The 16,899-nt window shown below is 34.0% G+C and overlaps 2 protein-coding genes across 2 annotated transcripts; one reads left to right on the top strand and one right to left on the bottom strand.

The window, feature by feature from the left end:
• Positions 1-7,119: 7,119 nt before the first annotated feature.
• On the top strand, positions 7,120-8,055 carry LOC108311948 (olfactory receptor 4K14). The gene has a single exon (XM_017539607.1). The coding sequence runs from the start codon at positions 7,123-7,125 to the stop codon at positions 8,053-8,055; it is 933 nt and encodes a 310-aa protein (XP_017395096.1). The 5' UTR covers positions 7,120-7,122.
• Positions 8,056-13,763: 5,708 nt separating this feature from the next.
• Positions 13,764-14,880, bottom strand: LOC108311949 (olfactory receptor 4Q2). Its single transcript, XM_017539608.2, has one exon. It carries the CDS (start codon positions 14,783-14,785, stop codon positions 13,844-13,846), a length of 942 nt encoding a protein of 313 aa, XP_017395097.1. The 5' UTR covers positions 14,786-14,880; the 3' UTR covers positions 13,764-13,843.
• Between the last annotated feature and the right edge of the window lie 2,019 nt (positions 14,881-16,899).

Consider the following 16,899-nt stretch of genomic DNA (forward strand, 5'->3'; position numbering starts at 1 on the left):
CCCAACATGTAAGGCAGGGCAGATTCAGCCAAAAATCTATTCATGAAAAGTGGCAAGTGCCAGCATTTGAAGTAATGACAGCATGTATATCATTGATATATGCTGAGGAGAAAAGGCCAAGGTACAGACAAATCTGCTACACCATGACATTTTCTAGACTTGTAAGTATAGTCCACGCTACTCTCCTGAACTTCAGCCTCATTTATCCAAGAGGTTATTCACTTTCCTCATTTTTATTCAAAATTAGCATTTCCAAGTTAGCACGTCCAAAATTGACCTCTTTATTGTCTACAAATATAGCTTTACTATCTTACTTAATGGCAACTTTATCTTTTCAGTTTCTTGGGCTACAATACATGAAACATGCTTGGCTCCTCTATTATACTTAGACCCCATAATAATCTTCAAGAAATCCTATTGGTTCTAATGTCAAAATATATATAGAGTCTGACTACCACTAAAACTCACCAATTATTCCTCATTTCACTCAGAAGATAAGGCAATGTGCTGATAGTGTCACACAGGGTCCTTCATGATCTGTGCTCCACCCACAATTACTCATTAAACCTCATCTGCAATTAGTTCCCACTTGTTTGTTCTTCTTCAGCCACATGAGTTCTCAGAACATATCAGGGGTTCACCTCAGTGCCTGTGCAATGGCCGTTTTCTCATTTGTGTTTGACTTTCCCTAGATGTACACAAAGCTAATTTCATGTCCTCCTTTGTGTCTTTAATCAAGTCACCTTGTCAATGAGGACTATTCTCAACACTCTATTTGAAATATTAAAACCCAACTGCAATCCTTCTTCTGGCATTCTCAGTAATCTTACTCTGCTTAATATTTTTTTCTAAGTACTTACCATAGATGACTCATTTATTTGTACTACGTGTTTGTGTTTTCTGCTAGAATGTAAGTATAAAGAAAGAAATAATTCTTATCTATTTTATTCATTGATGCAACCTAAGGATTTATACTGTATGGTTAGCTGTCTTCTTTTTTTGTCCTTAACAAAACACCATGAACCCTTCTTCATATATGAAAATGTTTGTCAAAAACATATTTTTTCTTGTGTTATTTTCTATCACACAGATATACTTTAATTGACTATTCTGGAAAATTTTAATTGCTCAATAATTCTTGATCTATAAATTAGTAGATTGCTTAATAATTCTTGGTCTATAAATCAGTAAATTGCTTAAAAATTCTTTATCCATTAATAAAGAAACTTGATTATGGACATATTTTAAATAGAAATGACTAGGCCAAGACCTACTGGTATTGTTTAATGGGCCTGGTCTATGTTTCCAAAGTGTCTATCAAAAAGTTGTCCCAAATCTGCAGTGTGGGCCTGCTGGCTGGAGACCCAGAGAGCTGATGACACAGATGAAGGTCTGAGGCAGACGGATGGCCTGATGGGAAATTCTCTCTTGCTTTGGAAAGCTGGTCCATTTGTTCTATGCAGGCCTTCAGCTTACTGGATAAGCCCCACCCACATTATGGAGAGCAGTCTACTTTACCCAAGACTCACCATTTTAAATGTTAATATTATCCAAAAATACCCTCTATGTTGACTCATAAACAAAGCAACAACATTTAGTAAATCTCTTCTTACCTCCAAATCCAGTGTTCACTTCATCTGGTTTTCAAAAACTTCTGTATAATTCTTTATTTTACACATTATGCATTACATCTGTACCACTTAGTGACTGCATTTCAGAAACAAATCACACTGAAGCTAATAGAATGATTCTGCAGACTTTCTTTGGTAATCATTATCTGTGTGTTTAAAAGAGAGAAATAGAACTTAGATTTTGCAACTCTTTTTAAGTGAAACACAATTATCTAATGTCAATGTGCCACTTGAGACTTTTTGCTATACTCATATACTGTCTTGGTAGTCAAATTTCTTATAAATTTGGTAGACCTTATATACCTAATATGGAAGTAAATATGTGAATAGTCATAAACGTGATTACCATTTATCAGAATGTTTGGAATATTTGTCTTCTACATGGACCCATTAGTAGAAGAATCCTGCATTAACCTTGAATGATCTGGAGAAGTAAATAGACTATCAATAATTAATGATAAAGTAACCCACACACCTGGAGATTTCAACATGCCTGGCCATACAAATCTAGAGAAGGCAAACATTTTGGAACATATAAATCTGATGCTCCTTGGATGAGTAAATCTTTTTCAAACCTGATGTAGATGACAGGGCGATGGAGGGAGCAAACCACCACCATGCCATGTATATACCTATGTAACAAACCTGCATGATCTGCACATGTACCTCAGAACTTAAAGCATAATAAATTAATTTTTTTAAAAAGCAAAAAAGTATAATGTTTCATCAAAGTTATATGATGTGCAGAGTTGGCAAATTTTCAGCATATTTTTAGAATATAACTTGTTAATTTGATTATTTAGAGATAAATTTGTCATTTTATACTTGAGTAACTGAATATTGGCATATATAATTCTGCTTGAATTATTAAAAATAAATGCAACTATGCTTATATAATCTGGCAGATCTGTAATTATTTTTCTTTTGTCACCTAGAGAAACGAACATGCTTCATTACTGCAAATTTCCACCCTCAGATGACTTATTCCCCTGCCTTCATTATGGTCATTGGACATAAATGGCACATAGTTAAGGGATTCTTTATTAGTGGCAGACAGGGTATATTTACATCTTAACTCCAAGGAAGACTCAAATCTGAAGTTCTCTAACTTTAAAATAATGCTTTTCCTGAATAATTTTTAAGAGGCAGGAGAAAGATGATTAAATCATCTCTGGGATAAAATATGTGTATTTTCAAAAGCTCCATTCAAGTATAGCAGATGTAAAACATAAATTGGGTGAGCTGCAGTACAGCACTGAGCATCTTAACTCCAGGTTAGTAAAGAACCTTTGCAATAAATATAAACATACATAAGATATAAGTCAAATAGAGACTAATTTATTATCTATTAAATCATTGAATTACATCATAACTTGCAAGTTAAAATTATTTTTTTCATTGAGTTTGATTTATATTTTAATTTAAAAATACCATTGATTTGTATGCAAAATCAATCTCTTTTTTTCTGATTATAAATTTAACATTTATTTGCTTTTAGATGACTTTACAAATCATAAAGAGTTCTCAGAAATTAGAACTTTGAGACTATTTTATTACATTTCTTTTAATATCCATTTTAAAGCACTATGAAGATATAATTTATAAAGTTGACTCACTTTAAGTGTAAAATTCAATGGTTTTTAGTGTATTTACAGAGTTATACAACCATTCACCAATATCTAACTGTAGAATGTCTTTGATTCAATAACAAATTGAGTTCCTTTATGTTTGTTTCCTAAGTTTTCCATTTGATTATTTCAACTTTCTGTTCACTTAATCTTTATAAAAGAGTATATTAAATATAATTATGTTTTAGATTTGCAAGTGAAAATTTTTAGGGGCATAAAAAGGAAAAGAATATGAATAAAAGCATAGCTCTATGACCTGTGATATGTGTGCTAGAATGGGTGTCAGAGGAATCTAACTACAATTCCTAAGAATTTTTGCTTTGTGGTTATGTCCATTGTGCCAGCTGGGGATTTTGGCTTCAGATTTAAAATTTCAAAGTAAAAATGAGTAGCATCTAATTGTCAAAAAAGTGTTGACATTAAGTGATTTAATGTAATGCTTTTATAAAAAATCAAGAGGAACCAGAGGAATTTAGAATTTTTGTTATCTTCACAACAGTGTGGTTGAGATAGGTACTATTTGAGTGGACTAAAGAAGTGGTAATCATTAATCCCTTTAGATCCTAAAAATCTATTACTATATTAAGTTCTCATTGTTAGGCTGTTTCACAACTAGAATAAGTTACCTTATTTTCCTGTAGAAGTCTTACAAGACTCTTCTTCTTTGTTATATTCTTCAATTTTATAAAGGAGCAACATTAAAAAGCTCATGTGAAGGAGAGTCCTGCATCTTTTTTTTGTAATTTCTCATGAAGGATTCTATGTGAAACCCCTTATAAAAAGGCTTATACAATATTTTCCCCTCAGTGTGAAGAGTGAGACTCCAGTTTATTGCTCATAAAAAATAAATAATGGAACCTATGCATCCTGTTCCATTTCATCTGAAATCTCAGAGATACATTTTAAAATAACATGATGAACTTATTAGCCAATCATGTGTAATGGTGAAAACATCCCCAAATATTATTGCATAGGCGTTATGCTCTGGACCTTGTTGAGAGGTCTTGGAAATATCCTTTTCATTGAAAGTCATCCTAACTATTTTTGTACTCATTAATGATCCTCCCTTTATCCTCCCGCCTTCTCCACTACCCTTCCCATTCTCTGGTAGCCATTTTTCTACTCTCTATCTCCATGAGTTTATTTTGTTTAGCTTCCACATAATAATTTAAAATGTTATTAAAAAGAAAGTCATCCTAAATCTTCTCAGAGAAAGTTTATAAATAACAAATCTATCTATAAATGAATTAGATCAAAGCCTTTTTATCCCAAAGTAATTAATTTAAATATAATAAGAGCAAAAATAAAAATCTGCGGCGAGAGAAAACTGATCCTAGATTAAGTGATTTATTTCTTTGTGTATTGATTGGTTTTTATACCAAATAAAGCGAGATGAAAAAATGTGTTCATGTCTTATAGATACAGTCTGAATGAATGAGTGCGTAAGTGAGTTAATGAATAAGGAAGAAGACAGCCTGACTATTACCAGGAGAAGTCTTGGAAGGGACTGAGATTTTCAAAATTCCAAAGGAAACATTATGAAGATAACCGAGTTGGTAAAATAATTAAAAAATAATTGAGTAAGTATTTCAAATAGATGATTTTATAGTATATAAGCTATACCTTAATAAAGTGGTTGGGAAAAAAAGAAATATTTCAAGCAGGATTAGTATGGGAGAAATCTCAACATTATGGCTCTACAGAAAGCAATTTCTTGAGCTGAAATTTAACTGGAGAATAAGATATGAATGCCCAGAACCAGATCTATTTTTTTAGCTCATTTAATTAAAAGCATAAAAACATATTTTACCATATTTTTATTCATTTTTTGAGAAAAAAAGAATTATAACAGTAAAAGCAAGATTACAAAGAAATATATTAATATAATACTCTATGTCTCTGTTAGACTGATAAGTAACAGTCTACACTCTTCTGCCTTCATCCTTCCACCTTTTCTCTCTAGTTTGCTGATTATGGCTCATATTTCCAGCATGTTGAAATATCCTGTAAGTCTGAAAGTAAATCCTGTCAGATTTGTGTTATCTAAACTTGTAAATCATATCATAGCGAGGTTGTTGATGAACACCAAGAAAGAGGAAAGAGTCCCATGGTCTGCAGATATAGGTTGCCCTCCTTTATGGCATAGATTGATACTTTAGATAACACTCTATGTAACCGTGCTATTATTTAGATCATATTTTCCTCAAAGAGGTTACCTGAGAATATGAAAAAAGCCATTCTACAACTAACATATAACACAATAAATGAGACTTGTATGAAATTGTTAAGCAATATACATAACTTTGGTACATGATTTGGGAGGTATTCTGTATTTATACATCATTTTCTGCCCATAGTCTTTATCTCCAAAACATGTTTTTTAGCTTTAAGCAACCGTTGAGGAACAAAATTTGCTTCTCTTTGATTCAGAAAAACATGTTGATCATATTTGTACATAGATACATCTACCTATCAACATGCCTTTGCTAGGTTTTGTTTTGTGTGTGTGTGGATAAATGGAGAGAGAGGAAGAAGAGACACTTGATAATGTCCATGCAGTTTTCCATGTTTTTTGTGTTGACATTTTTTAAAATGAGGCTTTAATTTCAGTGATTAGTGCATAAGAATAATTAATTATCCATTGGGCAATGATATCAACACAGATGGTGAGAAGATAGTACCCCTGAAAAAAACCTTTATATTCTCAGTTCTCTGAAGAAATTTTAGTTCACCTACTGCACTTGATTGATCCATGTTTTTATACAGACAGAGGGCACAGAAAGAAGGAAAAAAATATGTTCCTACAACTCTGGCTTAAGCAGAAGCCTTCCAGAATGTCTAACTGCCCCTCAGGAATCACTGGAGTTTGAAAAGGCAAATAGACATGTTTGTTAGTATATAACATTCCATATTTTATATTATTTCTTGCAAGTTAAAAATTATGCAGAGCTAACACTTAGTTGATCATTTTCATGTGTCAGGCAGTTAACAGGCACTCTCACTTGCTTCTTTTCTTCCTTCCTCTCCCTCTCTCTTTCTTTCTAATTGACAAATAAAAATTATATACCTTTGTGGAGTTTATGTCCTTTGCAGGGACATGGAAACCATCATTCTCAGCAAACTGACACAAGAACAGAAAGCCAAACACCACATGTTCTCACTCATAAGTGGGAGTTGAATAATGGGAACACACGGGCACAGGGAGGGGAACATCACACACCAGGGCCTGTCATGGGGTGGTGGATGGGGAGGGATAACATCAGGAGAAATACCTTATGTAGGTGACAGGTTGATGGGTGCAGCAAACTACCATGGCACGTGTATACCTATGTAACAAACCTGTGCGTTCTGCACATGTACAGAACTTAAAGTCTACTTTAAAAATAATAAAACTAATTATATACCTTTATAATTATAATACCTACATACCTGTACAACAAGATGTTTTCATATATCTAAACATTGTGGAATGGCTAAATCAAGCCATTTAACATATACATTACCTTACATACTTATTTTTTGTGATGAGAATGCAAAATATACTCAGTGATTTTCATATGTATACTATATTGCTATTAGCTATAATCACCATGAGGTACAACAGGTCTCTTGAATTTCTTCCGTCTGATTGAAACTTTGTTCTTTGATGAACTTATCCCCCATCCTCCTACTTCCCAGCTTCCGGTAAACATCATATTACTTTCTGTTTCTGTAAGTTTGACTTTTTTAGATTCCACATACTAAATGACATCATTTGACATTTATCTTTCTGTGCCTGGGTTATTTCACTTAACACATTGTCCTTCAGGCGTTGTTGCAAATAACAGGATTTTTTTCTTTATTTAGATTTCAAACCTGAGGCAATGGACCTGCAGAACTATTCCTTGGTGTCTGAATTTGTGTTGCATGGACTCTGCACTTCACGACATCTTCAAAATTTTTTATTTATATTTTTCTTTGGCATCTATGTGGCCATTATGCTGGGTAACCTTCTCATTTTGGTCACTGTAATTTCTGATCCCCGCTTGCACTCCTCCCCTATGTACTTCCTGCTAGGGAACCTATCTTTCCTGGACATGTGGCTAGCCTCCTTTGCCACTCCCAAGATGATCAGGGATTTCCTTAGTGATCAAAAACTCATCTCCTTTGGAGGATGTATGGCTCAAATCTTCTTCTTGCACTTTACTGGTGGGGCTGAGATGGTGCTACTGGTTTCCATGGCCTATGACAGATACGTGGCCATATGCAAACCTTTGTATTACATGATTTTGATCAGTCGGCAGACTTGCATCAGGCTGGTGCTGGCTTCATGGGTCATTGGATTTGTGCACTCCATCAGTCAAGTGGCTTTTACTGTGAATTTACCTTACTGTGGCCCCAATGAGGTAGACAGCTTCTTCTGTGACCTCCCTCTGGTGATCAAACTTGCTTGCATGGACACCTATGTCTTAGGTCTAATTATGATCTCAGACAGTGGGTTGCTTTCCATGAGCTGTTTCCTGCTCCTCTTGATCTCCTACACTGTGATCCTCCTCACTGTCCGAAAACGTGCTGCTAGTAGCGCATCCAAAGCACTCTCCACTTGCTCTGCACATATCATGGTAGTTACGCTGTTCTTTGGCCCTTGCATTTTTATTTATGTGTGGCCTTTCAGCAGCTTCTTTGTGGACAAGCTCCTGTCTGTGTTTTATACCATTTTTACTCCCCTCCTGAACCCCATTATCTACACAATGAGAAACGAGGAGATGAAAGCAGCCATGAAGAAACTACAAAACCGACGGGTAACTTTTCACTGAATTCCAGCCTTCCATAGTGCCACATGGTTCTACTTCTTCAGGGGATATAATGTCTTTAATATAATTCTGCTTAAAGATTTCATTCTGACATTACATTTATATAATTTGTAATGTGTTATATTACAGAGAAACGTTGATTTCAACAAAAATATATCATTTTATTTTATATTATAAATTTGTATATATATTACATATATACATAATGTATTTATATTACAAATATATATACATGTATGTGCATATTTCAAGCACCATTTCAAGATCCTATTGATTTAAAAAATATTCTTTTCCTAGTAAATGTGTATTGTACTGAACACTGTGATTTAATAAATGAATACATTCCAGTGATTTTCATTAAAGAAATTAGTTTTAACACTGGAAAATCCAATATTTAACAGTAAAACTAAATATTTTATAATGTAAACACAAACTATGGTGTTACATTTAATACGTATTAAATTATTAAATTAACACATTTTTACCCAAACTAGATTTTCAGTAAACACTGCATCTCTTTCTGATATGATTCTATCTCCTGGGGAGTCATTTATTAGGAAGTGTGTGTTTGAATGCCATGGATTCAGATCTATGCAGAGTTTTTACATGTCCATGGATCTTAAGACAATTATAAACAAGAGTTTAATTTGATTTTTACTAAATTAATGTTCAGGGAACTCAAGCAATTTTTCTCCTAGGTTGACTCTGAAACATCAAACCAAAGGAGAAAAATTGGGTGATGATTGAGTTACTTAAGCAATATTCAGTTGGAACTTCCAATAACTTTGGATACTGTATTCAATCCAGGAAGGCATGCTTCTGGGTACTTCTGACATGCCTTATGATTCCAATCCTAAACATATGCATAAAAAGAAAATAACATAGAAGGAAAACAATTTCTGCCTTAATATAAAGTCCCCTTGCCTATTATGCTAATACTATTTTTTTGATTTATCGACTGTGGACATAGTCAATTTTTACAATCAATTATACCTATGTATGTGAACATTAACAAAAGCTTAAAGAGAAACAAACATCTGTCTTAAAAGTAATTTTCTTAGTTGTTATTGATATAATATTGATCATTGATTTGCTGAAGACTCTGGACATAGCTTTTTAATCAAAATATAACAAATATTATCTATGTATTTTTTAATTGTATGCTTTTCAATTACTTGCTACATTTCAGATTACAGGCAATGGTCTAGGAGTGAAGATAGAGTATTTGAGAACATACATTACCAGTCACATGAATCTTTTCATTTAGTGAAATAAAGACAAGTATACAGACAATTACAAAATATGAGGCAAAATGAGAACTATGACAGAAATAAACAGGATAACCTCGGAGAGTACATCGAAGGGAAACCTAATCCAATCCTGATTGTTAGGAAGCCCTTATTCCTTCAAATTTTCTTTGATTTTTCTAGAATTCTGTCTTATTAAGTTATATATATAATTATATATTAAAATATATTTATATATAATATATAGTGTGTATATGTTTTATGCACTATAAATATATATAGTATGTATATATAATGTGTGTATTTGTATATAAATATACATGTATAGTCAGTGTGTGTGTTTAGCATAGTAAAGTCATGTAGTAAATTTCCAGTATATATACCAGATCACATCAGGTGTATCTGACTTCTCAGAACTATCCAATTGCCCATGCTCCACTCCTAATCTCTGCTCAGCTGTCCACATTGCTTTGTCCAGATCCATAACAATAAATGTGGATCACTGCACTCTCCAGGCACAGACATTCTTGGGGTTTAACTAGTAGTCTGGACTGAGTAAACATGGCTATTGATACGTTAGAGAAACTTGATAAAAATCACGAGTTTTTGTTATAAATGCACATAAACAATGTGCATTTGCAGATAACTCGTTACAGTCAATTCAGAGGAAGCCACAGATTTCAAATTAGAGGAATCCTCTTGAATGTTGAGGAGGCATTTACAAAACACGTTTTCTAATTTGAAATGAGGTAAGTTAAATAAATATTACAGTGAATGTTTTAAAATGCAAATAATGCTTCCTTCACGAGCTATTGTAAAGCAAGTCTTGTGGTGAAGAAATGTGGCAATTCCTCAAGGACCTAGAAATAGAAATTCCATTTGACCCAGCAATCCCAGTACTGAGTATATATCCAAAGGATTATAAATCATTCTATTATAAGGACAAATGCACATGAATGTTCATTGCAGCACTGTTTACGATAGCAAAGATTGGAACCAACCCAAATGTCCATCGATGATAGACTGGACAGGGAAAATGTGGCACATGTACACCATGGAATACTTTGCAGCCATAAAAAAATGATGAGTTTGTGTCCTTTGTAGGGACGTGGATGAACCTGGAAACCATCATTGTCAGCAAACTGACACAGAACAGAAAATCAAACACCACATGTTCTCACTCATAGGTGGATGTTGAACAATGAGAACACATGGACACAGGGAGGGGAGCATCACACATTGAGGTCTGTGATGGGGAACTAGGGGAGGGACAGCTGGGGTGGGGAGGTGGGGAGGGATAACATGGGGAAAAATGCTAGATATAGGTGATGGGGAGGAAGGCAGCAAACCACATTGCCTTGTATGTACCTATGCAACAATCTTGCATGTTCTTCACATGTACCCTCAAACATAAAATGCAATAAAATATATATGTGTGTGTGTGTATATATATATATATATATATACACACACACACATATATATTTTATACATATATATATATACATATATAAAGAAAAAAAGAAAAATCTCTCAGCAATTGCTTGTCTGTAAAAGATTTTATTTTTCCTTCACTTATGAAGCTTAGTTTGGCTGGATATGAAATTCTGGATTGAAAGTTTTTTTCTTTAAATATGTTAAATATTGGCCCCAACTCTCTTCTGGCATGTAGGATTTCTTTCTAGAGATCTGCTGTGAGTTTGATGGGCTTCCCTTTGTGGGTGACACAACCTTTCTCTCTGGCTGCCCTTAACATTTTTTACTTCATTTCTACCCTGGTGAATCCAACTATTATGCCCCTTGCAGTTGCTCTTCTTGAGGAGTATCTTTCTGGTGTTCTCTGTATTTCTTGGATTTGGATGTTGGCCTGCCTTGCCAGGTTGGGGAAGTTCTCCTGGATAATATCCTGAAGAGTGTTTTCCAGCTTGGATTCATTCTCCCTGTCACATTCAGGTACACCGATCAAGCGTAGATTAGGTCTTTTCACATAATCCCATATTTCTTGGGGGCTTTGTTAGGTATCGATGAAATGTATTTCAAAACAATAAAAGCTACTTAGAACAAACCCACAGCCAATATCATACTGAATGGGCAAAAACTGGAAGCATTTCTTTTGAAAACTGACACCAAACAAGTATGCCCTCTCTCACCACTCCTATTCAGTATAGTATTGGAAGTTCTAGCCAGAGCAATTAGGCAAGAAAAAGAAATAAAGGTATTCAATTAGGAAAAGAGGAAGTCAAATTGCCTCTATTTGCAAATAACATGACTGCATATTTAAAAGACCCCATCATCTAAGCCTAAAACCTCCTTAAGCTGATAAGCAACTTCAGCAAAGTCTCAGGATACAAAATCAATGCAGAAATCACAAGCGTTCCTATACACCAATAACAGTCAGAGAGCCAAATTATGAGCAAACTCCCATTCACAATTGTTATAAAGAGAATAAAATACCTAGGAATACAACTAACAAAGGATGCAAAGGACTTCTTCAAGGAGAACTACAAACCACTGCTCAAGGGAATAAGAGAGGACACAAACAGACAGAAAAACATTCCATGCTCATAGTCAGGAAGAATCAATATCATGAAAATGGCCATACTGCCCAAAGTAATTTATAGATTCAGTGCTATCCCCATCAAGCTACGATTAACCTTCTTCACAGAACTGGAAAAAAACACTTTAAACTTCATATGGAACCAAAAGAGAGCCCTCATATCCAAGACAATCCTAAGCAAAAAGAACAAAGTGGGAGACATCACACTACCTGACTTCGAACTATATTATAAGGCTACAGCAATCAAAACAGCATGGTACTCATACTGAAACAGACATAGAGACCAATGGAAGAGAACAGAGGCCTTGGAAGCAATACCACACATCTACAACCATCTGATCTTTGACAAACCTGACAAAGACAAGCAATGGGGAAAGAATTCCCTGTTTAATAAATGGTGCTGGGAAAACTGGCTAGCCATATGCAAAAAGCTGAAACTTGACCCATTCCTCACATCTTATAAAAAATTAACTCTAGATAGATTAAAGATTTAAACATAAGACCTAACACCATAAAAGCCCTAGAAGAAAGCCTAGGCAACACCATTCAGGACATAGGCATAGGCAAGGACTTCATGACTAAAACACCAAAAGCAATGGCAACAAAAGCCAAAATAGACAAATGGGATCTAATTAAACTTAAGAGCTTCTGCACAGCAGAAAAAACAATCATGACAATGAACCAGAAACCAACAGAATGGGGAAAAAATTTTGCAATCTACCCATCTGACAAAGGGCTAATATCCAGAATCTACAAAGAACTACAACAGATGTACAAGAAAAAAGCAAACAAACCCATTCAAAAGTGGGCAAAGGATATGAACAGACACTTTTCAAAGGAAAACATTTATGTGACCAACAAGCACATGAAAAAATGCTCATCATTACTGGTCATTAGAGAAATGCAAATCAAATCACATTGAGATACCATCTCACACCAGTTAAAATGGCAATCATTAAACAATCTGGAGACAACAGTTGCTGGAGAATATGTGAAGAAAAAGGAACAATTTTAGATTGTTGGTGGGAGTGTGATTTAGTTCAACCATGTTGGAAGACAATATGGAGATGCCTCAAGAATCTAGACATAGAAATTCCATTTGACCCAGCAATCCCATTGCTTGGGATTAGTAGTTTACAAAATTGGTATCTTTTTAAATAAATTCGCATTGAATTTTGCAGTATTTTACTACATCTATCAATATGCAAACATAGTTAATTACATGGATTGATTTTTGAATTTTCAACTAGTCTTACAGACACGTGGTTCATATTGTATTATCTTTTTGTGTATCTATAGATTCAATTTGCTAATTTTAAGGATCATTATATTTATGTTCATAGGTGAGATTAATTTATAATTAATTTATAATTATGATACTGGTCAGATTTTGGAAATTAAAACATACTGGTAACAAAAAAGTAAAAATTATCCTCTATTTTTTACTCACTGGAAGTTTGTACAACATTGGTGCTATTTTTTCTTATATGGTTAAATAATTCACTAAAATTGTTATATGAATACCCAAAGTATGGTTTGTGCACCATCTTAAAGACAAAAAAACTGTAAAGTGAATCATCTTAAGTCAGGGATCATCTGTAGTTAGAATAAGCTAAAATTGAAGAAAAAATAAAGCAAGGTAGAGAAGGTAGTGAAGGCTTAGAAAAAGCGGTTTGTACTATAATGTTCATTCATATATTATATATACAGTTCTATAATGACAAACTAAATAGAAATAGTGGATGGAATAAAATTTGATGAGATGATTACATAAGATGAAAAAAGACAATTTGATAGAAAAAGCAGATTTGATTCAATAAAAAAGTAAACAGATTAGTTATAATGTGCAATTGATGATAAAGCAGTAATAGGGCTATTTTGATTTAATAAAACACATTTAAAAACTAGGCAACCACTTTCTAACTCATTATTCAAAAAGTAAGTATTTTAACCTGATTTTCTACTTTCAAAAATTCACTTCAATGTCTCATGCCTCCTGCTTTCTCCAAGTCAGTCCAGTTCTGACCCAGAGCTTCTGCATGGCTGACTTTACCTCTTTGTTCCGAAGTGTATAGATGAGGGGGTTTAGCATTGGGGTAATGACATTGTAGAGTACAGACACCATCTTGTCCACAGAAAATGTAGAGAAAGGACGAGCATAGATGAAAATACAGGGTCCAAAAAAGAGTGTTACCACCACGAGGTGAGAGGCACATGTGGAGAGTGCCTTTCGCCTTCCCTCCTTGGAGCGAATCTTGACTAGGATAGTGGTGTAGGAGGAAATCAGCACCACAAAGGAGCTGGTAGAGATCAACCCACTGTTAGATACCATGAGCAATTCAATGACAAAAGTGTCAGCACAGGCAAGTTTGATGACAGGGGGAACATCACAAAAAAAGTTGTCCACCTGATTTGGCCCACAAAAGGGCAGACGGATAGTGAGAATGGTCTGGACAGTGGAGTGCACAAATCCTCCCATCCAGGAGGCAGCAACCAACGCACAGCATAATCCCCGACTCATGACGGTGGTGTAGTGCAGGGGGCGACAGATTGCAACATAGCGATCGTAGGCCATCACTGTGAGCAGGAACATCTCAGCTGCCCCTACAAAATGCAGGAAGAAGAGCTGCGCAATGCATTGGTCATAGGAAATGAGCTTTTCATGATTAAGGAAGTCAGCCAGAAGCTTAGGGGTAGTTACTGTTGAATAACATAGGTCCAGAAATGAGAGATTGCCAAGAAGGAAATACATGGCTGATGAATTCAGGTATTTATCAGATGCCACTGTGATCATAATGAGAATGTTGCCAACCCAAGTGGACACATAGAAGAAAAGAAATAATACAAATAGTCCTGCTTCAACAGATGATATCTGTGAGAAGCCTGACAAGAAAAATTCTCTCACCACTACTGTTTGGTTTTTATCCATTTGACCTGGCTCTACCTAGATGAAAGAGATTAAACAATAGGACATTAGTGACATTTAAAAAGAATGAGGTAATTCACATCAAATACAAGACTCTGCTCCTTTCAAAAGAGAGATTTTTCATCCTCTAAGATAATCCTGATTGATTAGCTGGAAGAAACTATTTTCTCCTTACCTAATATTATGTATATTATCTCACCAGCTGCAACCCTGAGACTGATAAAGTGGCCAACATTAATTAGAACGTGAAATTACCTGGCTCCAAGCCACTAACTTCCACATGATGCATTTCTCTCTTCCATCATTCAGCACATTACGTCTCTCTCCTTTTCCGCATTCAGTATCAAGAAATGTTACATTTTTCTCAAATGTTATTTTTTAATAAAAATGTTTGGGAAAAAATAAAATCAAAGGTAGAATTTCAGATTCCAGTAAAAGAACATTAGATCTGTAGAGGTTTTATCTGAGAAAATGGAATCCCTGAACCGTTTGCCATCAAGATAATTCTCATAGGACTCTAACCTGTGCAAATTGCTACAGGAAAGATCACATTCCACTTGAGATTATTGCTAGTCCATTGACCTCTTACTATATTTTCTTTGGTATGCCTGTCCAGCTTGCCATATTCTATAATACACTTATTTCCAGTTTATTATTGTAATAATAGGCTTCTCATCTTAAATCATACCTGTGGGTATACAGGTACACATTATGCTTATAATGATCTAAATAGAATGTAAAGGCTGTTCATGCATTTAAATGACTCTCCTTTGACTAGTCTATCAAATCAAATAAAAATCAACTATTTCTCTGAGATGAAAATAGCAATTTGTATGTCGTATATATTTTATCCATTTTCATGAGCAATAGCTGGAACATGATACTGTATGAGATGAAATGAGTGATAGTCGAGGGAGCGCTGACTGCAGGGAGGGGTGTTTTGGCGTTTCGTGATAGCTGTTATTCACTCAGATTCTACAGCTCAGTTCTGCCATACACAGAGCAACATTCTGAAGACTTAAGACATAATAATCAGATAGCAATTTAAAGTTTAAATATTGAATTTTCTTCATCTTATTATAGTTTGTGCCACCTCTAATTCTATAAACTGTATACTTTCATTTAGGCAGATCAATCAGAATAAATATATTAGAAATAAAATTAATTTTAAACTAAATAAAAGTTAGCTTAAAAACAAAATTCATATACTCCTTATTTAAGGTACTTACGTAGATATAAAGATTACATCAATTATATGCTAACAGTTAAAAAAAATCAAGAAACTATGAGGTAAAACTTTCAAATTTAAATTTTATTTTGTTAAACTGATATGTAAAAATATTAACTTGAAAAAATGGTTATATAATAAAATAAAAAACAGGACACAAAACTATACATAAAATATGATACAATCTATGTACACAGAAAGGTTAAACCATATAAGACACTAGACTACATGTAAAGGCAATAAAAAATTTACAAACTTTCACCATAATGATTGAGATTTTCTTCTAACCTACTGAGTTCCTAATTTTCTACAATGAACTTAATTATATTTATGAAAAATAATAAACTTTCTGTGAATTTCTGTGGGTATGCATACCTGTAGGGTTTATGACATTTTATTTTACCTTAAAAATTTCTTAATGGATTTTTTCTCTTTCTGCAACTTAATTATTACTTAACATTTTACTTTCAGGTAAGAATTTAACTTAATTATAATCCATTCAGCTTGTTTTGAGAGTAACAGATGTCTAGATATAACATTAAATAATCTCAGTTTCAGAATCATAAAAAACATGAAGAAAATAATTATCTTTTCAATTCCCAGAGGCAAAGATTGTTTATTTTGCTAGCCATATACTCTTAAAAGCTTTTTAAAATGCATTGTTTGATTTACACAATACAACATTGCATGGACAATATTATATTTTAAAAGACCACAATTAGCATTGAATACTGATTCTGCAGGTGAGTCCTGATGACAGGGGCATGAAGAAAAGCTGTCAGTGTAATAGATTTTAAGTCAAATTACATACCTCCTTGTCTGTACAGAGTAAATTCTTAGGTCCTGCAGCCATGAACTCGTGGCACATTAACAGCATACAGCCATCCTA

This window comes from Cebus imitator, unplaced genomic scaffold (assembly GCF_001604975.1).
Source record: "Cebus imitator isolate Cc_AM_T3 unplaced genomic scaffold, Cebus_imitator-1.0 Scaffold119, whole genome shotgun sequence".
Taxonomy (NCBI): Eukaryota; Metazoa; Chordata; class Mammalia; order Primates; family Cebidae; genus Cebus; species Cebus imitator.